This window comes from Panicum virgatum, chromosome 9N (assembly GCF_016808335.1).
Source record: "Panicum virgatum strain AP13 chromosome 9N, P.virgatum_v5, whole genome shotgun sequence".
Classification (NCBI taxonomy): domain Eukaryota; kingdom Viridiplantae; phylum Streptophyta; class Magnoliopsida; order Poales; family Poaceae; genus Panicum; species Panicum virgatum.
The window spans coordinates 20,545,786-20,566,424 of record NC_053153.1 but is presented as its reverse complement, the minus strand read 5'-3'; the positions used below and the strand labels follow the sequence as shown (position 1 = coordinate 20,566,424).

The 20,639-nt window shown below is 55.0% G+C and overlaps 1 protein-coding gene across 6 annotated transcripts; it reads left to right on the top strand.

Annotated features, from left to right (window-relative positions):
• Positions 1-506: 506 nt before the first annotated feature.
• Positions 507-20,552, top strand: LOC120688451 (probable plastid-lipid-associated protein 10, chloroplastic). 6 transcript variants are annotated; one of them, XR_005681092.1, is made up of 9 exons: positions 516-761; positions 842-946; positions 1,056-1,196; positions 1,642-1,737; positions 1,982-2,062; positions 2,618-2,704; positions 3,971-4,026; positions 4,102-4,289; positions 20,250-20,552. XR_005681092.1 is itself a non-coding variant. In XM_039970779.1 (8 exons), the coding sequence occupies exons 1-8, from the start codon at positions 597-599 to the stop codon at positions 4,214-4,216; spliced, it is 846 nt and encodes a 281-aa protein (XP_039826713.1). In that variant the 5' UTR covers positions 517-596; the 3' UTR covers positions 4,217-4,590. The 6 variants fall into 6 exon arrangements, 2 of the variants coding, with proteins under 2 accessions (XP_039826714.1, XP_039826713.1); XR_005681093.1 differs by having other exon boundaries at positions 20,200-20,552; XR_005681091.1 differs by lacking the exon at positions 20,250-20,552 and adding an exon at positions 4,768-5,102.
• Positions 20,553-20,639: the final 87 nt, after the last annotated feature.

Sequence of the window (20,639 nt, the reverse complement as noted above, 5' to 3'; positions counted from 1 at the left end):
TTTTTTTGTGATTTACTATGATTTTTCAAAGATTTAGTGGAAATAAATAAAAAAGAAAAAAATAAAATCGTGTTACTGTAGCAAAACCGTCGTCCAAACCGTCTGAGAGGGGTTATTTATCCGGTTTTGGATAGTTTGGGGGGTAAAGTAGACGGTTTTAAAGTTATGGCTGGAGTAGACTACCACTAATAGTTTAAAAGATTAAGTAGACTTTTTTTCAAAAAATTATATTGACATCCTCAGCGTGTTGGCACAATATAAAAGGGCAAAATCTAATTGCGAAATGGCATTCTTACGAAAGCTGCTCCTCGTAAAGACAGAATCCCAATTTTCTCGGCCGGGGCCGGCAGCTGGCGCATTGCGCTTGCGCTTGCGCGACATGCCGGACGCTGAGCAGTTGTTCTGGCGGCTGAAATATTATCCAGGCCGTCGAAAGCGAAGCGGACGGGAGTACGGCAGGTTTGGCCGCGAGGGGATGCCAAGCTGCCAATAGCAAAAAGGCGAGGCCACGGTCTCAAACCGATCTGCGGCTGTGCCTGTGCCGCGCCACTCTTCGTGGTTCATCCACTTCGCCACCGAGGAGCAGCGCGAAAAAAATGGCGCTCGCCGCCCCTTCTTCCCTCCGCCGCCTCCCAGCCACGCCGCCGCAGGCGCGGTCTCCGCCCCCGGCCTCCCGCCTGCGCGAGCCCCGTCTCCGTCTCCGCCGGTCCCTCGTCGCCGCGGCGGCGGCCGCGGCCCCGCTCTCTGCTTCGGCCTCCCCCGTACCTACTCCGCGAGCTCCTCGCCCTCTTGCAAAAAAAAAAAAAAACCCGACGTTCCCTGACGCTCTCTGGTTTCGCAGGAGGACAAGGAGCGGAGGAAGCACGAGCTGCTGCGTGCGGTTCAGGAAACGCGGCGCGGATTCGCGGCGGGGCCCGACCAGCGCGCCGCCATCGAGGAGGCCGTCGTACGTACGACGCCTGCTGCTTACTCTAGAGTCATCCTGTACTCACGCGTCGTGGCGCCGTTTGTGAAACGGCGACGGGGTTCGGTTTGATTTGGTACATCATGTTTAGGTGGCCGTGGAGGAGCTCGGCGCCGGGGAGGGGGCGCCGCTTGATCTCGCGGAGCTCGACGGCACCTGGAGGCTATGCTACACCTCGGCGTCGGACGTGCTCGTGCTGTTTGAGGCGGCCGAGAGGCTCCCACTCCTACAGGTATTTAATCTCGCGTATAGTTCCTCGTTGCAATCGGATGCCTAGTTGCGTACTAAGAGCTATCACCTAGCAATCAATTGGCTTTACCGTTACATTTGAGATCAACTGGACTACTGGAGACATTGGGAACTTCCACATTTTTAAATGTTTGATACTGAGGGATGCTTGCTGAAAAGTGCCTTTTAAGTTCAGTTCCGTTCACTTTATACTGTCTCTTTTTAGGGGCTTTATACTGTCTCTCGACAGGTTGAACACTTGAGCTATTGGAGATGATGAGTTTCCACTGCTCATATATCATTATCAACAAGATGCTTTCTCTGGATAGTGCATTTGGCCAATTACTGTTTATTACTGGTGTGTTTATGCAATCGTTTTGAGTAATTTGGGGGGAAGTATTGGAAGCCTTGTGACAAGGGCGGTGTTTTTTTTGGATCTATTAATGCAGGTGGGGCAAATCTACCAGAAATTCGAGTGCAAAGATCAGTCAGATGGTGGAATTGTGAGGAATGTTGTACGGTGGAGCATCGAGAACTTGCTAGAGGTAAACCTTGTAAGGGTGTTGTGCCTCTTGGCATATATCGAAAACTTGGAATTGTAAGTCATTATTACACCTGTGTTCGGTTGATTGCGAATGAGACCAGACTCCAGAGGTGTGCTGGTATTGCAATGGTTACAAAATTGTGTCGTATGGATGTTGTGTACTATGCAGTCAAAATGAAAAAGGGTGGTTCCCTTGTTATCTTTTCAGCTTCTTTCATGTTTGATTCTTTTAGAAATCATTATAGGACCAAGAAGGTGCAACACTGATGGTCTCTGCAAAATTTCTTGTCCTGTCTAAGCGCAACATCTTTCTTCAATTTGAGGAGGTAATATTCCTTTTTGAAAATATCTAATTATAATTATCTAAGAAAAAAGTTGCAATGGAAAGATTTAGCATTTATATGGCGAGATATTTAGTCTGCTATGTTAAAAAAAGCACACATGAAGCACACATGCTTGCTAGGTAGCATAGTATCAATTCGAGCTACATTGCCAGTAAGCATTCTCCAAAATTCAATTCACATGCAAGATGATGCTAAATGCTATACAAGCAGACAACCTGTCACTGGTAGATCGAGACTGACTAGATGATGCGTACAAGTCATTTGCAATATTGGGCTATTTTTGCATTATCATTTTGGGGAGGTTTAAGTAAGTGCTGACCTTTGATGTGGCTATTGTTTTCCCTGTTCTGCGATGCCTACACTTTTGGCACTTGTCTCCTGACCTGAACTCATTGTTTCAACCCTTCAGCTTTCTTGAATAGTAGAGATTCTGCCCTCTTTTGTTGCAGAAAAAGAAAATACATCTTCATTTTCATTTGTATCCGTGTTTTTTTCTACTTTAGTTGCTAATTTGATCTAAGATCCATTGTTTCCCAGGTTGCTGTTGAAAATATCAAGATTAGTGAGCAGCTTCAAGCACTAATAGCTCCTGCTATACTTCCTCGGTCATTTTTGAGCCTTCAGGTAAGCCAGCCTGTCAGTTTATATCCAATAAGTTACTGTTAACTTGCATTTATCATTAATTTCACTATATATTATTTTCTCATTCTTGGTCATTGAAAATTACCAGCATATCTAGATTTCATTGGTTCCCATTATACAGTTTTAGATTCTGTAGTTTTGAGAGCTGCTGTTACCACAGCATGCAACATGTCATCATTCTTGTTGTCTTTTGCCATTTTTTATCATCTATTATTGGACAAATATACCAGGTTTAAATGTTGCCATCCTAAGTTTTTCAGAAAGGAGCCTTTCTTTTATGGCAACGTATGGGGTGCAAACCAAGCTCCTATGCATATGCAAACCAGCGATCAGGACCGCAGGATTCCAATCCAATAGCTAGAGATGAAGGTGGGCTCTTTTAGCACTTAAACCCCTCCACCAATCCTCTCCTAATCAAACTTTTTGCAAAAAAACACCCCTAGAATCCCAGGCACTGGTTCGGTTCCTCCCCTGCAGCCGTGCGTGACCTAGCGATCGCCCTGATCACTGGGCTGCCGTCGTCGCCCCTGCGCCTCAGGCAGGAGCCCGCCGCCCCTGCGCCGCAGAAGAGAGTCCACGCGCTGCTGGTGGTCTGGTGGATTGCTGAACCTGGCCGCCTGCCCTGCTTGGGCCACCGCGCCGCTGAAGATGACCCCGCTCGTGTGCGCCCCATACCAGGAAGATGACCCCCTGCTGCACGAGGCCCAAGCGAGAGCAACCCCTGCAGGACGCTGCTTACTTGCCTTGGCTCGTGCCTTCCTGCGCAAGACCCAAAGTCAGCTCCAAAAACCAGTGCTTCCAATTCCTGCAGACCAAAAACAAACGACAAACGAAATTCACAAAACCCATCCAATTAAAATTTGCAACGTTTTTCAATTTTCTGCAGCGATCGTTTTCTGCAGGGGCGGCGGCGTCAGGCGCAGGGGGCGGCGGCGTCAGGCGCAGGGCGCGGCGACGGCAGCCCAGCAGCGATCGCTAGCGCGGCGGCAGGAAAGATCGGAACGGAACCGATCGCAGGGGAGGAACTGAACCGGTGCCTGGGATTCTAGGGGTGTTTTTTTGCAAAAAGTTTGATTAGGAGAGGATTGCTGGGGGGTTTAAGTGCTAAAAGAGCCCACCTTCATCTCTAGCCATTGGATTAGAATCCTGGGGTCCTGATCGCTGGTTTGCATAGTTTGCATAGGAGCTTGGTTTGCACCCCATACGTTGCCTTCTTTTATTTATTTTGTATCGGGCTTGTTCATGCAGATATTGCAGTTCCTTAAAACCTTTCGAGCTCAAGTTCCTGTTAGTGGTCCTGAAAGGTACTTTTCCATTCTAACAAATTTTCCTCTCATGTTCCCTGCCTTTTGTATTTATCAAACTGAATTGAATGTCAGACGATCACCTGGAGGACTATATTATCTTTCTTACCTTGACCGTGATATGCTGTTGGGTCGTTCGATTGGTGGTGGGGGAGTATTTATTTTCACTAGAGCTCAACCTCTCGTATGAAGGTTTTCTGGTAACCAAGAGAATATCATCTGACGACATGGCAGCTGTATTTGAGTTTTCCCACTTACAAGAGGTATATACCTTTCATCGAAAATTGGCAATCTACATGAGTTGTTTATTAGACATATGAATATGTGATTACAGCCTCATTCTAGTATTTTAAGAGATTGTGACGCTCTACTTTGATTTTTAAGAGATTACATGCAACACATTTTTTTTTGTACACCAGTTGTGGTGAAAGTTGGGTAGTGGATCCAAAGGCTTCCTGAAATAGTTCTATTCTAGTTCATTTGACTGTTGTATGATTACTGAAATGTACCTACAGAATTAACATTTCAATCAGTAAAACCAATGTTCCTTGTGTTCTACTCGAAGACATTGACTTTTTTGTGGTCTATGAGATGGAATTTCACCTTATTTCCTAACTTTATAATTCTACTATACTATAAGATTATCATTTTATTAGAGTACATTTACCGATTGATCTAGTGATATGTTTTTTTATCTGTCCAATCCTCATAGTTTCCCTTTCCAAACAAAAACCCTCGTAGTTTCAAACGTATTGGACCATTGGTGATCAAGTTTTGAAAGCTTGACTGCATGGATGTACAAATAAAAAAGGAGTACTGGAATGGATGCTCAGTGGATGTGTTTTGCAAGAAATGCTGTCGTGTAGCTTAACATGGACATTGAGTACTATTAAGTATTTTTTAGGAAAAAAAAAATCAGAAACTGTAGGTTTGTGGAGCTTGCAAATTCAAAGATGTAAGAGACGATTTGGGGGAATTTTGAGGGGTTTGTCGTTTGCATATATTGATGTAACAACTGTTGAAAGGCAACATTGAAACATAAAATACAACAGTTTAATGGGGAGCAAAATAGTTAATTTGTAATCTAACAGCAATGATTGTGACATTTAGTCTCAAGCAAAGTTGAGGTACACTACAAATAAAGCCCAACGGGTGGTACACAAATTTAAGATAGAGAAAGAAAAAGATAGAAATTTGTAAACTAACAAGCACTATAATTTAATTTGGTTTCCCCAGTTCAGTTGATTTTGACTCAGACTCAGAACACTACCACCCCTGTTTTTTCCATGGGAACTTTTTCTTTGTTTTTTCCATGGGCACTTTTTCTTTGTTTTTTCCATTCTATCTCCAGATACCCTTGTTTAGATCAAGGTGGTGCAGAGTCATGGACCATAACACAGAGCAGTTGTTAGTTAGGCAGCAAGCTTCTTTGCTGAAATTGTGGCAGTGGCAGCCGATTACGTTCTAATGGAAAGTAGGATGTCATGTTTCCTGGATTGATTCATGACTGTACATGGTCATAACTACACCTAAAAAATTGCACATGCATAAGCTTGGGACTGGGAATTGAACAAATCCAATTTGGCTCAACTGTACTTATGCTACACTTCTGTAGCACACAAGGCTTTGGGCTTTGCATGCTATTAAACCATGTTGCTCCTACTTCAGAGTTTAGAGTGTGCTGTGCGTAATTGGGTAAAGTATATTGACTGGTTTTATTTTTTTGGATTTACACTGCTTCACATCTTCTAAGGAAAAGCCTTAGGTCACAATTTTGTTTTGTTGTGCCCATATATGGGAATATTCTTTTTCCAGTGTCAGGATATTCTTTCCTTATGCCTGACTGAGACACTTTTGTTAGGGCAATCTCATATTTGATATGATGCTTTCCTGGTAAGTGCATGTGGCCAATCCCTACACCACATGGTTTTGGTTGTGGTGGGGCCTCAGACTTGCTGTGTCATGTTTTGGATTATACTGCACCAATTTCCGTTTCTGGGCCCTCTTTGGATTTTGCTCGCTAACAATATCCCATACCCCAGGATCAACTTGCAACTTTGAATTGATTTTTTACTCTGCTAAACTTTTAGATTGCTGGACAAATTCTTCTTTTAAGTCCTGTTTGAAGAATTATTTACCAGTTTCATGACTTGATAGCTTGGACAGGAAGAGGCAATCCAATCAGAACATGTATAATAACTGAAGCAATGTATATTTGAATCTACTAGAAACCTTTTTGAAAACTGGGGTTCTATGTCACTATCTGACACACACCATTATTAATATTTAATTATTTTCAGAAATACCATTGTCGGTACCCTGTAGCAGGGATACCCACTCTTACTGCAGCAAGGCAGGACCCGCGTAGTTATCCGAAAACTACGCGTAAGGACGGAGAAGCCAGGCCCCACCGGTCAGGCTCTTTCCTCATCAGGCCAACGGCCCCGGATCCGTTCCCCGCCTGGGGATGGGTCCGGAGACGCCACGTGACTCTAAGGAAGGGAAGCTCCGAGCCGACAGCCGAGGCCTCGGACCCCCCATAGGGGTCCGGGACCTCCTGCGCCATCCGGACCCCCCTTACCGTGTGGGGGTCCGGAGCCGCCACGTGTCCCGGAGGCACGGGCGCGGGCTCGTGCGCGAGTCCTCCGCAAGGGGGACTCGCCCACCCACCGCATTTAATGTGGATGGTTGACGCGTGCTCTGCCGCCGCAGCACGTGGGACAGCCTTTGTCAAGCCCCGCTGTGCACCGCGTATTACCAAGGTGCACAGTGCGGCCGCCTGTGCCGCGCCCGCGCAGAACCCGTCTCAAGCATTAAATGGATACGACGGCACGGCGCTTTTCCATCATGCCACCTACGCCGCTCCCTACACAGCCGTTCAGCTACGTGGCAGGCGACGCCGCTGGCTACGACGGGCGCCGTTCCGACAAGACAGCGCCTAGACATGCTGAACGGGAGACTCCAAGAGCAGGCAAAGATATCCAGAGAAAGATCTCATTTGCCTGCAACGCCATAATGATGAACAGTACGATATTTTATACCGCATCGCTGGGCCCACTTGTCGGGGTCCCAGCAGCCATGTACGCGCCTCCCTTGAGATATAAAAGGGAGGCGCTCGCTGTGCACAGGACATCTCCAGACAGACACAAGCTCTCGCAACTCTCACACTCTCGTGGGGAGGCAATACATCACACAGTGGACGTAGGGTATTACGCTCCGGCGGCCCGAACCACTCTAAATCTTGCTGTGTTCATCGTGTTCTTGAGTGAAATCTAACTGGCACTAGCTAACCCCCGAGTACACACCCTCTGGGCTAGGGCGGGTGCCTTACGCCACCCGGCCGTGGTTGCAGCTCCACGACATTTGGCGCGCTAGGTAGGGGACTTAGCTGGTTGCAGTTCATCTCCTCTTCGTCCCCATGGTTCGTGTGGACGACGTAGAGATGACGGAGGGTGTGGCGTCCTCCACGCCACACGCCCCTCGTGTCCCTGCTCCAGGGGCAACTGTGCCTGCGGAGCAGCCACCGTTGGCGGCAGCGCGCGCTGCTCGCCGACAAGAGTCAGGGCGCCCATCAAGGGCCCCCTCACAAGCTGCGAGCGGCGGAGCGCTGGCAGCGGCTAGGGAGTTGCTTCGCAACCCCCCGGCTGAGGCAGCCTCGCCAGACGCCCTGAAGCAGTGGCGGGACGACGTTGACCGTCTCCTCCACCTGGCTCAGGCCTTCCCCAGTTCTGCAAGGACTGGGCAACGACCTCCGCCCGGCAACGCGGTGGTACCTTACCACCAGCGTCAGGACGGTGCGTCGGCGTCCGTGCGCTCCTCTACCGTGAGGGGTGCACGAACAGAAGACCTGCGGGCGGAGCTCAACCGTCGGCGCGCGGGAGAGGATGCCCGCGTCTCCGTTGAGAGGGCGCGAGAGTGCCGTCTTAACATTGAGGGCCGTAACCTCAACGCCGACTTGGACATGGTGGCACCCAAGCCCCCGGTGAACACCCGGATACAGCCAGGCGCACCAGTTGTTGGGGTGGGCTGCGCTGCGCTGGCGGACCACCTCCGAGCAGTGGCATGGCCATCCAAGTTTCGCCCCCACCTGCCGGAAAAGTACGACGGTACCACTAACCTGTCGGAGTTCCTGCAGGTGTACGTTACTGCCATCACAGCGGCTGGTGGTAACGGCGCCGTCATGGCAAGCTACTTTCATGTAGCCTTGTCTGGGCCAGCCCGGACCTGGCTCATGAACCTCACACATGGGACGATCCAGTCCTGGGAAGAGCTCTGTGCGAGGTTCACAGCGAACTTCGCCAGTGCGTACCAGCAGCATGGTGTGGAGGCACACCTCCACGCCGTGAGGCAAAAACCCGGAGAAACGCTCCGGGCCTTCATCTCGCGCTTCACCAAGGTACGGGGTACCATTCCTCGTATCTCAGATGCATCTATTATCACTGCTTTCCGCCAGGGGGTACGTGACGAGAAGATGCTCGAGAAGCTGGCGACGCACGAGGTGGAAAGCGTCACTACGCTTTTCTCCCTGGCAGACAAGTGTGCCAGGGCCGCTGAGGGTCGTGCATGGCACTCAGCCCCCCAAAGCGGAGACGCCAAGGCTGGCGGCTCCAGTGCTACCGCTCAGGGTGGTGGCAAGAAGAAGAAGAACAAGAACCGGAATCGCGGGGAACTGCAATCTGGTGGACCAGTCGTTGCAGCGGCGGCGCCAGCGGCGGCGCCGGCTGTGGCAGCAGCGGCTGGGGGCCAAAATGCACATGGCAAACGCCCTCGCCCGCAAGGTGGGAGCGGAGGTTCATGCCCAGTGCATCCCACCGCACGCCACAGCGCCGCTGACTGCCGCGAGATCCAGAAGCTCGCGAAGCGGGTCAGTGGGCGGCGTGAGCAGTCCTCCAAAGACGGCTCACCTCCTCCTCGCCAGCGGGCAGGCAAAGAGAAGGCCTCCGACAGCGGGGCCGCCGCCGGGGAGAAGGAGCTGGGGTACCAATCCCCCGCTCGAGAGCTGAAGGGCGTCTACCACGACGATGACTCCGATTCCGACAACGGCGACCGCCGCAAGAAGCTGTACGTAATGTACGGCGGAAGTTGGGAGCTTGTCTCCCGACGGGACGTGAAGACCCTTCGCCGGGAGGTCCTCTCGGTGAAGCCGGGGGTCCCGAAGGCGGTGCCGCACCAGAGGTGGATGAACACCACCATCTCTTTCGGGCCATCCGACTGCCCGGAGAATATGGCCGGAGCTGGTGTACTACCTCTAGTCACCGCTCCCGTCATATCCAACGTAAGGCTCTATCACGTGCTGATTGACGGTGGGGCAGGCCTCAATGTCATCAGCTATGCAGTGTTCAAGCAGCTGCAGATCCCGGAGTCCAAGCTGACTCCCTCTCGCCCATTCTCTGGAGTGGGCCCACACCCGGTGTTCCCTCTGGGGAGCATCACATTGCCGGTCACATTCGGGACTGAGGAGAACTTCCGCACAGAGAGCGTTCTGTTCGATGTTGCGGAAGTAAACCTCCCGTTCAACGCCATCATTGGCCGGCCGGCGCTCTACCGCTTCATGGCCATTGCTCATTATGGGTATTTGGTCTTGAAGATGCCTTCCCCTGCCGGAGTCCTCACCGTGCAGGGCGACCGCACCGCTGCCGTCGCTGCAGTTGAGAGACTGCATGCTCTGGCGGCAGAGGCTGCGCGTTCCGAGGAGGATCCGTCCACCTCGCAGCCCAAGGCGCCCGCAAAGGCTCCCAAGGTCCAACCGTCCGATCCGGACCATGTTCCCGTGAAGACGGTGCAGATTGGAGCGTACTCCACCAGGACCACCCGCATCGCGGGGAACCTGGAGGAGAAATAGGAAGACGCGCTCATCGCTTTCCTCCGGGCAAATGTCGACGTGTTCGCCTGGGAACCGTCACAGATGCCCGGGATCCCTAGGGAAGTGATCGAGCACAATCTGAGGATCTACCCCGACGCCACGCCGGTGCGCCAGAAGCCTCGGAAGCAGTCCGTGGAGCAACAAAACTTCATCCGCGAAGAAGTCCACAAGCTCCTACATGCCGGCTTCATCGAAGAGGTTCACCACCCCGAGTGGTTGGCCAATCCGGTCGTCGTCCCAAAGGCCAACGGGAAGCTTCGGATGTGCATCGACTACACCAGCCTCAACAAGGCATGTCCTAGAGACCCCTATCCTCTTCCGCGTATCGATCAGATCGTGGACTCCACCTCCGGGTGTGACCTTTTGTCTTTCCTAGATGCATACTCTGGTTTCCACCAGATTCATATGTCTAGAGAGGATAGGAAGCATACTGCCTTTGTAACAGTAGATGAGCTTTATTGCTACATTGTCATGCCGTATGGTCTAAGGAATGCCTTACCCACGTTTGTACGAGCTATGAACAAAACCTTCTGTAATCTGATTAGAGATGTTGTTGAGGTTTATGTCGATGACATTGTGGTCAAGACTAAGGTAGGGTCAACACTAGTGGAGGACCTGTCCCTCGTCTTCGACCGGCTCCGCGCCACGCGCACGAAGCTGAATCCCGAGAAGTGCATCTTCGGCGTCTCAGCAGGGAAGCTGCTGGGTTTCCTGGTCTCACATCGAGGCATCGAGGCAAACCCAGCCAAGATCAAGGCGATCGAAGCGATGAGGCCTCCTGGCCGCATCAAGGATGTCCAGAAGCTCACTGGATCTCTCGCTGCTCTTAGCCGCTTCATATCGAGGCTAGCTGAGAGGGCCCTCCCCTTCTTCAAACTATTGAGGAGGTCCGGTCCATTTTCTTGGACCGAAGAGGCTGAGCAGGCCTTCCAGGAGCTGAAGCAGCACCTCACCTCGCTGCCAGTATTGGTGGCTCCAGAGCCCGGTGAGCCGTTGTTTCTGTATCTTGCTGCGTCTGCGGAGGCAGTCAGCATGGTGCTGGTCGCCGAAAGGACGGAGCAAGCTCGCCAGGGGGACACCAGGGTCTCCCCGGCCAAAGATGGTGAGCCGGACCCCGGACACGGGGGCCCGTCAGCCTCACCTCTGCCTGAAGCCCCGGACCCCGCACAAGGGGGTCCGGACGAGCCTTGTGCCAGTGGGAACCCAGAGCCGTTGGGGGCCCAAGGACCTGATGTGGTGGATAAGGGCGAGCCGGACCCGGTAACCAGGGTCCGGACCGTCCAAAAGCCAGTTTACTACGTCAGTGAAGTCCTCCACGAGGCGAAGGCCAGGTATCTTGAGACGCATAAGCTTATCTATGCGATACTTATTGCGTCCAGGAAACTGCGCCACTACTTTCAGGCACACCGAGTTGTCGTAGTGACCTCTTACCCGTTAAGAGCGATCCTGCACAACTCCAACGCCACAGGCAATATCGCCAAGTGGGCGGCAGAGCTGGCAGAGTTCCAACTGGACTTCCAGCCACGCCATGCAATCAAGAGCCAGATCCTGGCTGATTTCATAGCGGAGTGGACTCCTTCACCAAGCAATCCTGGGGGTCCGGTCGTCAACGCTGGACCCCCGGAGCCGGAAATCAGGACACCAGTCTTCACCGAGCCTCAATGGACACTCTTCTTTGACGGGTCCGCCCGCGAGAAGTGGGCCGGGGCTGGTGTGGTCCTCATCGACCCAAACGGAGATCAGCTGAAGTACATGGTGCACCTTGAGTTCAAGGCCACCAACAACATGGCGGAGTACGAAGCTCTGATCTTTGGCCTGACGCAAGCCCTCTCATTGGGGGTCCAGCAGCTTCTGGTGAAGGGGGACTCCCAGCTAATCATCAAGCAGGTCCGAGGGGATTGCAACTGCAACAATCCCCAGCTCGCGGCATACCTCATACACGTGAGGAAGCTCGAGAAGGACTTCGACGCCTTGGAACTACAACATGTTCCCCGCGAGCACAACTCAGCAGCAGATGATCTCTCTGCGAGAGCATCTACCTGGGCACCCGTGCCCGAGGGTGTCTTCGAAAGACGGCTGCTGAGACCTACCGCCCAGCCTGCCGAGCTGGGAGAAGGGGATCAAGCTAGCACCTCAAAGCCAGCGGTCCCGGCAGCACTCCACCTGTGGTGCCCAACCTGGGCCGTGTGCCCTGTTGAGGATCCTGGTGACCTCGCAGGGCCACACCCACCTACTCAGGGAGCTCCCGATGCATGGATCTCCGAGATCCGGGACTACCTGAAAGATAACATCCTCCCTGATGACGATGTGTCCGCTGAGCGCATAGTCCGATTGGCTAAACGCTACGCGGTGGTAGAAGGGGATCTTTACCGCCGTGGCGCCAACGGTGTCCTCATGCGGTGCATTTCCCAGGGAGAGGGCCGCGAGTTGCTCGCGGAGATCCATGGAGGCGAGTGCGGAAGTCATTCCTTCTCTCGCACGCTTGTTGGCAAGGCCTTTCGGCATGGCTTCTACTGGCCAACAGCACTCCAGGATTCGGCTGAGCTGGTAAGGTCCTGCAAAGCATGCCAATTCCATGCAAAGCAAATTCACACCCCGGCTCAAGCTCTGCAGATGATTCCGCCCTCATGGTCATTCGCTGTGTGGGGTGTGGATATCCTGGGGCCATTCCCCCGGGCTGTCGGCGGGTACCGGTTTCTCTATGTCGCCATCGACAAGTTCACAAAGTGGCCGGAGGTTACCCCTGTGGTGAATATCACTAAGAAATCAGCAGTCGCATTCCTCAGGTCCATTGTGTGCAGATTTGGCGTACCAAACCGCATTATCGCGGACAACAGGACCCAATTCAAAAGCAGACTCTTCCAAGAGTACTGTGAGGACATCGGCATCCAGCTATGCTTTGCGTCCGTAGCACATCCCCGCAGCAATGGACAGGTTGAGAGAGCGAATGCAGAGATCCTAAGGGGACTCAAGACCCGCACATACAACTGCTTGAAGAAGCACGGTGCCAAGTGGGTTGACGAGCTTCCATGCGTACTATGGGGCAACCGGACCACACCCAGCCGTGCCACCGGGGAGACTCCGTTCTTCCTGGTCTACGGGGCTGAAGCATGCCTTCCCCCAGAAATTCACCTGGGCTCACCACGGGTCCAGGCCTTTGACGAATCCATGCAGGAGCAGCTGTGGTGCGACGACGTGGACTTCGTTGACGAGCGAAGGTGGCGAGCAGCAATCCGAAACGCACGCTACAACCAGGCGCTCCGGCGCTATCATCAACGGTTCGTGCACAGCAGGGAGCTCCGGGCTGGCGACCTCGTCCTCAGACGGATCCGGAGCCGAGCAGGGCTCCACAAACTCTCCCCCAGCTGGGAGGGGCCCTTCAGGGTCACAGAGGTATGCCGGCCCGGATGCGTTTGCATCGCCACAGAAGATGGAGTGCCGCTGCCCAACCCATGGAACATAGAGCATCTGCGTAAGTTCTACACCTAGGCAGAGCCGGAAAATAATCCTTTCATTTGTAATAAGATAGAGTTACCGTGCGGCCCAGAGCGGTTGGGGGCCACCCTCGTAAACCCGACCTCTGGCATCCATCGCACCGTCGGCTAACGCGCGGCCCAGAACGGTAGAGGTCCGACCTCGTAAACCCGGTCTCTGGCATCCAACGCGCAAGCCATGTACAACAAGATTGCAAAGGAAATAATTTCTCCCAGTTCTGTCTTTGTGTCAAAATTTAAATTCGCATGCCGATTCTCAAGTTTTTACCTCTCTAACCCCCGCGGGGACCTCTGCTCTTGTTGCTACAACTAAGATCTGCATTGAGCTGCTGGACTGCTGTACAGATCCGGACCCTCTTGCTGCTGGAGAGGGGTCCGCGCCCCTAGGGACCAACTCTGGAGAGCGGGAGCTTGTTTCCTGGGGTGGTCCGGAGCCCTGTGTAGCCGCTTAGCTGGTTCCGTACCCAAAAGCCTACACACTCCACCACCCTGAAACGAGTGCTCTAGTACCTGGAGCCGGGTAATTAGGGGCCCGGACCTCGTTCCAGCTCAGCAATTGGCCTCCTAAGATCAATACAGCATGTCCAGCCTTATATCTCAAAGGATCGAGTACAACAAAGCGACCTCACCCACTGCTGCGAAAAGTCTGGGACGATGAAGCCAGGTCCGGAAGGATCGTGCTGTTTCCTGGAGCGGTCCGGAGCCCTGTGTAGTGCCTTAGCCTGGTTCCGTACCCTAAGCCTACGCACTCCACCACTCTGTAGCAAGCACTGAACTACCTGGACCTGCGCATCTAGAGCCCTGGACCTGGTACCAGCCTGGGATTGGTCAGGATTGAGCCCCGCGGGTCTGCTACTAAGCTATAACTTTGAAGTGGTACACAGGTTAAAGCCTGGTTGGTGGTAGTCAGTCTCAAACCATTGAGCCTACCTACCAGGGGGTCCGAGTATCCGTTTCAAAGATTTCATGCAAGATAGGATCCAGTCTAGATGGTAGTCAGTCATGAATGGATTCTGCATGCGTCAAATAAGCTAAGTTACAGTATCATTGCTACTGTATAAGCGAACTTGATCCTTCTATCTGTAGTCCTGTATACTACACAGGGAACAAGGCGCTTGCTCGTCTTACAGGCTATGCAGCCCTATGCTAAGGAGGTCCGGAATATCTCCTACGACTCACGTGGCAGACAGGTCCAATCAACTGAACCTATCCGCCAGGGGGCCAGGGCGCCGGGGTGCTGCATGCCGCAAATCAACAACAGACAAACAGCTAAGTTGAAGTTTCTTCTACTTCAAAAATTTCAGCTAGTACAAAGTTTGTTACATAATACAAAAGGAAAAAGATACAATGCCCAGCTCAAGGGTCTGCAGGCTCTCGCTTGAAGTAGGCGGCAACGAAGTCAACGACCTCCTGCACGCTCTCCCGAGCGGCGGCCTCCGTCTCCGCTACAGGGCCATCGACCACGGGCGCCGGCGAGATGGTCTGGTCGTGGCTCCGGAGGCAGGTCAGGATGTGCTCCGCCACCAGCCGGATCAGCTCGCGGCCCTCGGTTTCAAGCTGTCCAGCAAGGACTGGCCCCAGGCGCTGGAGCCTATCCGAAGCAGAACTCAGCACCGGGAGGGCGTCAGCTATCGAAGCTGGCGGCTCCGCCACTTGGATCGGGCTCAGACCAAGTGGCACCAGCGCCAGGCTCGCTTCAGTCGCCCAGTCAGTGATCCGCTGGGCCTCAGCGCGCTGGTCTTCCTGGTGCTTCCGGACCGCCTCCCGGACCGCCTCTTGCACCCGGGTGTCCAGAGCCGCTTTGGCCACCTCCACCTCGCGGGACCTTTCCTCGAGCCCGCGGGACCTCTCCTCGAGCTCGGCCTCCCTCTCCTCCGCCCGGTCCTTCAACTTCTTGAGCGACTCACGCTGGCGCCCGAGTTCCTTTTCTATGCCGGTGGCATGGGCCTCCTGCTTCGCGAGGGATTTCCGGCCCTCCTCCAAAACCGCCTCGTCGGCAGTCAGCTGGCGGGCTCTCTCCTGCAGTTGTTCACGCCATCCCTGCAGAGTCGCAGAGAAGACGTCGAGCTCCTGCCTCCGGACCTCGAGGTCCTCGCTGCGAGTCTCCAGCTCGGATTGTTGAGCTGCGAGGTGAGCCTCGAGGTCGGACCGCTGAGCAGCGAAGCCAACAACCTCCAGGGTGAAGTCCTGCTCCCGCTGCGCCAAGGATTTCTCTCGGTTTGACACTGCGAACTCTCGGTTAAACACCTTCCTAAGGTTGGCTCGGTAGGCCTCTTGGTCCGCCTTGAGCTTTGACCGAGTTTCCGCAGCGCGGGAGGCTTCAGCCTTCGTGTGCGCTTCCAGGCGGGTGTGCCAGTCGGAGAGGCGCTGGCGCTCGCTTTCCAGAGCAGACCACTCCCGCCGGAAGGCCACCTCGGCGGAGGAGGTTGCCTCCTCGATCGACCGCCGAACCTGCAACAGCACCTGAGGAAGGGGAGTCGCATCCTCCTCCGGGAGTTGGAGCTGCAGGAGCCGCCTGCCAAAGACCACCTCCAACTCCTCCTCTGCAACAGGACCGGAGCTGGAGGTGGGGGCTTCCGCTGCGGCACTCGTCTCCGGCGCCTCCGCTGCCACCGCGTCGGGTGCGGCTGTGCCCAGCTCCGGCGCCCCCGCTGCCGCCGTGGCGGATGCGGCCGTGCCCAGCTCCGGTGCCTCCGCCGCCGCCGCGTCGGGTGCGGCTGTGCCTAGTACCGGCGCCCCCGTCGCCGATACGTCAGGTGCGGCTGCGCCCAGTACCGGCACCTCCGCCACCGTGTCGGGTGCGGCTGCGCCCAGCACTGGCGCCTCCGCCGCCGCTGCGTCGGGGGCCGCGGCGTCCAGAGCCGGCATTTCAGCCGCCGCCGCATCGGGTGCGGCAGCACCCAGCACCGGCGTTTCCGCCGCCGTTGAGTCGGGTGCGGCTGCGTTCAGTATCGGCGCCTCCACCGTCGCCGCGTCGGGTGCGGCTGCACCCAGCACCGGCGCCCCCGCCGCGTTGTGCGCTGCAGAGTCTAAAAATAACACGCCAGTCAGCATCACGTCATGCGCCACGGAGCTAGCAGCAGTTCGCCGTACCTGAGGGTCCCGCACCTGCTGTCGCCGTCGCTGTTGACGCCGAGGCCGCCACCGCCTGGGCACCTGCCGATGTGCCGGCGAGGGTAGAAGAACCGCTGGGGCGAGGAGCCCTGGTAACAAAGCAGAGAAGCCTTCAAAAAAAAAGAGAGAGAGACAGAGCACCGGCGCAAGGGAAGAGAGCAGGATGACACTAACCCAGAAGTACCGGGTACCCAGCGTCCCCGGAGCCCGGGCCTCTTCTCTTGCGGCTGCTGCTGTTGCTGCTGCTGCTGCCCTTGCAGCTGCGATGCAGGCGCAACCCGGGTTTGCTTCCACTGCTGCTGTCCCTGTGGCTGCGGCATGGGCGCAACCCGGGGTCGCACCTGTTGCTGCTGTTGCCGCCCGCGTGCCTGCTGCCGCTGCTCTTGCGGCTGCTGCTGCTGCTCTTGCTGCCGGCGGGAGGAATTCCTCGGCGGCGATGGTGGTGGTGGTCCAGTCGCCCCAGAGGGCCCGTGGGGGCCGGCAGTCCGGGAGCTACCCTGGCCTGCGCCCTCAGAAGACCTCTGGCGCTTCGCGGCGGGCTCCGAGACCAGGGTCCCGTCGCCCCGGAGTAGCCTGCGCCGGCCTGCGTCGCCCGACGATGCACCGGAGCTGCCCTGTGCCCGGCTGGAGCCGGCTGCGGCCGAGCTGCTAGCTGCGGCCTGCTTCCCCTTCGTGGTGGCGCCGGATCCCGCAGCGCTCAGCGTAGCTTGATTCCCGGACGCGCCAGGGATCCGGAGCCCACGGTTCGGGTCGCCTCCGGTCTGGCATGGGGCCAGTCCCCCGTCGTCCAGAGTTGGCAGGGTAGCCAGCACCGCCACCCTCGCGGGGTCCTCATAGAGGGGGACAATGCTCTGCGGGAGGATCAGGTTCTCCGGAATGAAGGCGTCCCCCGTCACATTCCGCACCAGGACCTCCAGGGCCTCCTGGGACAGATCGCTCCCCTCTCCGCGGTGGGTCCTGCTGCAGTCGTTGAGGCCAGCGAAGCTCCAAGCAGGGCGCGGCCGCTGCTTCAGGGGGGCGATCCGGCGCTTCACGAAGTCGCCGAGCACGTGCCACGAGGATGCTTTGTCGGAGGCGGGCCCCTCAGTCGGCAGGGCGAGGTGCTCGTTGGCTTCGGTGGTGGCGATCACCCAATCCCTGCGCCACTCCTCCCACCTTCCGCCAGCGAGACCGGGAATGTAAGGAGTCGGCAGGTCGCTCCTTATCTGGAAGTAGTACCCCCCCCCCACTTCGTCCTTGCTCCTTCCGGACCTCACCAGAATGAAGAAGTAGCGGAAGAGGATGACGCAGGGACGCACTCCCACGAACATCTCGCATAAGTGCACGAAGATGGACGTCAGGAGGAGGGAGTGGGGCGTCAGATGCTGAAGTTGGAGGCCGAAGTCTTCCAGCAGCAGCAGCAGGAATGAAGAAATCGGCAGTCCCATGCCGGCGGAGACGTGGGAGGTGAATAACATGAACTCCCCGGCGCGGAGGTTGCCGAGGGGAACCGAGCCTGCTCGCACCCCCCAGCCGGTCTCTTGAGCACTCCACCCAAGCAGGCGGCGCACTGTGTTCAACTCTCCCTCGGTCTGGAAGCGGCGGGGATGAACAAGGGATGCCATCTCTTGGTGGAGTGAGGAGCAGCCTGCGTAGGGGAGAGAAGGGCAAGGAAAGCTCGAAGGCAAAGGGGCGCAAAGGCTGGAGGAAGAAGACGAATGCGGGAAAGCAACCGCGGAATGCGGTACGCCCCGTTATAAAGCCTGACTCAACTAGCGCGCCCCGGAACCGTCGCCGAAACTCAAGCGACGCCCGCACCTGGAGTTAACCGCCCAGTCCATGACATGGGGGCCCAGGCCCACCTGGCGGGGTGAGCGGGTAACCAACAAGGGTGCGAAAAGACGGGATCTGAACCGTCGCCCACACGCGCGCGGAGCGAGGCGGAAGCCGAGCTGACGTGCGCGTATTAAGCGCTGGCGTGGCCGAGCTTTTCGGGAACTGCACCGGTGGTAAATGATCCGTTTACTCCGGCCGCAAGAATGCCGAGCGTCGCGCGCATGACTAGGTGTACCAAGGTGCGTGGGGGCCACGAGTCAATAAGCCATTGCGATGTGATGAGGCAGCGAACAATCCGATGGATAGTCAAAGCCGGTCAAGACCTCTGCAGCAAGAAGCTTCAAGCTATGCAGAGCCAAATTGCAGTAGTGGCCCCACCTGCGGGATCTTACCTCCCCCAAGGTGGGCCCGGGGGCCACTGTCAGTACCCTGTAGCAGGGATACCCACTCTTACTGCAGCAAGGCAGGACCCGCGTAGTTATCCGAAAACTACGCGTAAGGACGGAGAAGCCAGGCCCCACCGGTCAGGCTCTTTCCTCATCAGGCCAACGGCCCCGGACCCGTTCCCCGCCTGGGGATGGGTCCGGAGACGCCACGTGACTCTAAGGAAGGGAAGTTCCGAGCCGACAGCCGAGGCCTCGGACCCCCCATAGGGGTCCGGGACCTCCTGCGCCATCCGGACCCCCCTTACCGTGTGGGGGTCCGGAGCCGCCACGTGTCCCGGAGGCACGGGCGCGGGCTCGTGCGCGAGTCCTCCGCAAGGGGGACTCGCCCACCCACCGCATTTAATGCGGATGGTTGACGCGTGCTCTGCAGCCGCAGCACGCGAGACAACCTTTGTCAGGCCCCGCTGTGCACCGCGTATTACCAAGGTGCACAGTGCGGCCGCCTGTGCCGCGCCCGCGCAGAACCCGTCTCAAGCATTAAATGGATACGACGGCACGACGCTTTTCCATCATGCCACCTACGCCGCTCCCTACACAGCCGTTCAGCTACGTGGCAGGCGACGCCGCTGGCTACGACGGGCGCCGTTCCGACAAGACAGCGCCTAGACATGCTGAACGGGAGACTCCAAGAGCAGGCAAAGATATCCAGAGAAAGATCTCCTTTGCCTGCAACGCCATAATGATGAACAATACGATATTTTATACCGCATCGCTGGGCCCACTTGTCGGGGTCCCAGCAGCCATGTACGCGCCTCCCTTGAGATATAAAAGGGAGGCGCTCGCTGTGCACAGGACATCTCCAGACAGACACAAGCTCTCGCAACTCTCACACTCTCGTGGGGAGGCAATACATCACACAGTGGACGTAGGGTATTACGCTCCGGCGGCCCGAACCACTCTAAATCTTGCTGTGTTCATCGTGTTCTTGAGTGAAATCTAACTGGCACTAGCTAACCCCCGAGTACACACCCTCTGGGCTAGGGCGGGTGCCTTCCGCCACCCGGCCGTGGTTGCAGCTCCACGACAACCATGTTGAAATATAAACTCTGGTAGCTGAACATCAAATGCTTAGTGTTTGATGAACTTTGAAGTAGTTTTTCAGATTAGATGGCAATTAAATTAACAGATAGTCTTTACATAATGCCAGCTTTTTTATTGAGATACTTTTTCATGATTCAGTTGATATTCTCTCTCTAGTATCTGCTTTCTTGCCATTATCATATACAGTTGGCATGCCACTCCAGTTGACATAATTTTTTGATATACCGAGGAAAGCATTATATTTAAAAATTTTAATATGTTATAATAGAAAATATTCATAAGTACATGAAAACATAATCTGGGCTGTGCTGATATGGTCCATGGTTACGTCACTCTCTTTTTTAATGCTAAATCTGGCAGCATGCGCAGTCCTTTTCCATCTAAATGTATGAAAACGCAGGATTCAGAAGTCGTTGTTAAGCAATGTCGCCTGTGTGCTGTGTCCTGCAGTATTTTCAGGACTTGGTCTTCGTTATCCTTCATTCAACCCAACCACGCACATCTCCCTCGTACGGTTCGGTCGAATTGTGTACACAAATTGTTTCGGGAGAAATGATTGATGCAAACGTGACGAACTTTCTTGCTTTTGTGAGTCGTGCTCCAGCTTTCTCGGAAAATCCGGTCCCTGCTAGCTCATACTTCTGTGAATAACTCTGATCCGGTCGTGGCAATAAAGTCAATTGAATTGTTCTATACTCTACTAGTACCATTGGTACCCTGTAAATTATTCATTTTATCTTCTTATTTTCGTCAGCCGTAACTTTTGTTGAACTCTAGTTATGGTAGTTCCTTTAATCTTCTTTTTGTCAGCTGTTACGTACTTTTGTAACTGGTGATAAA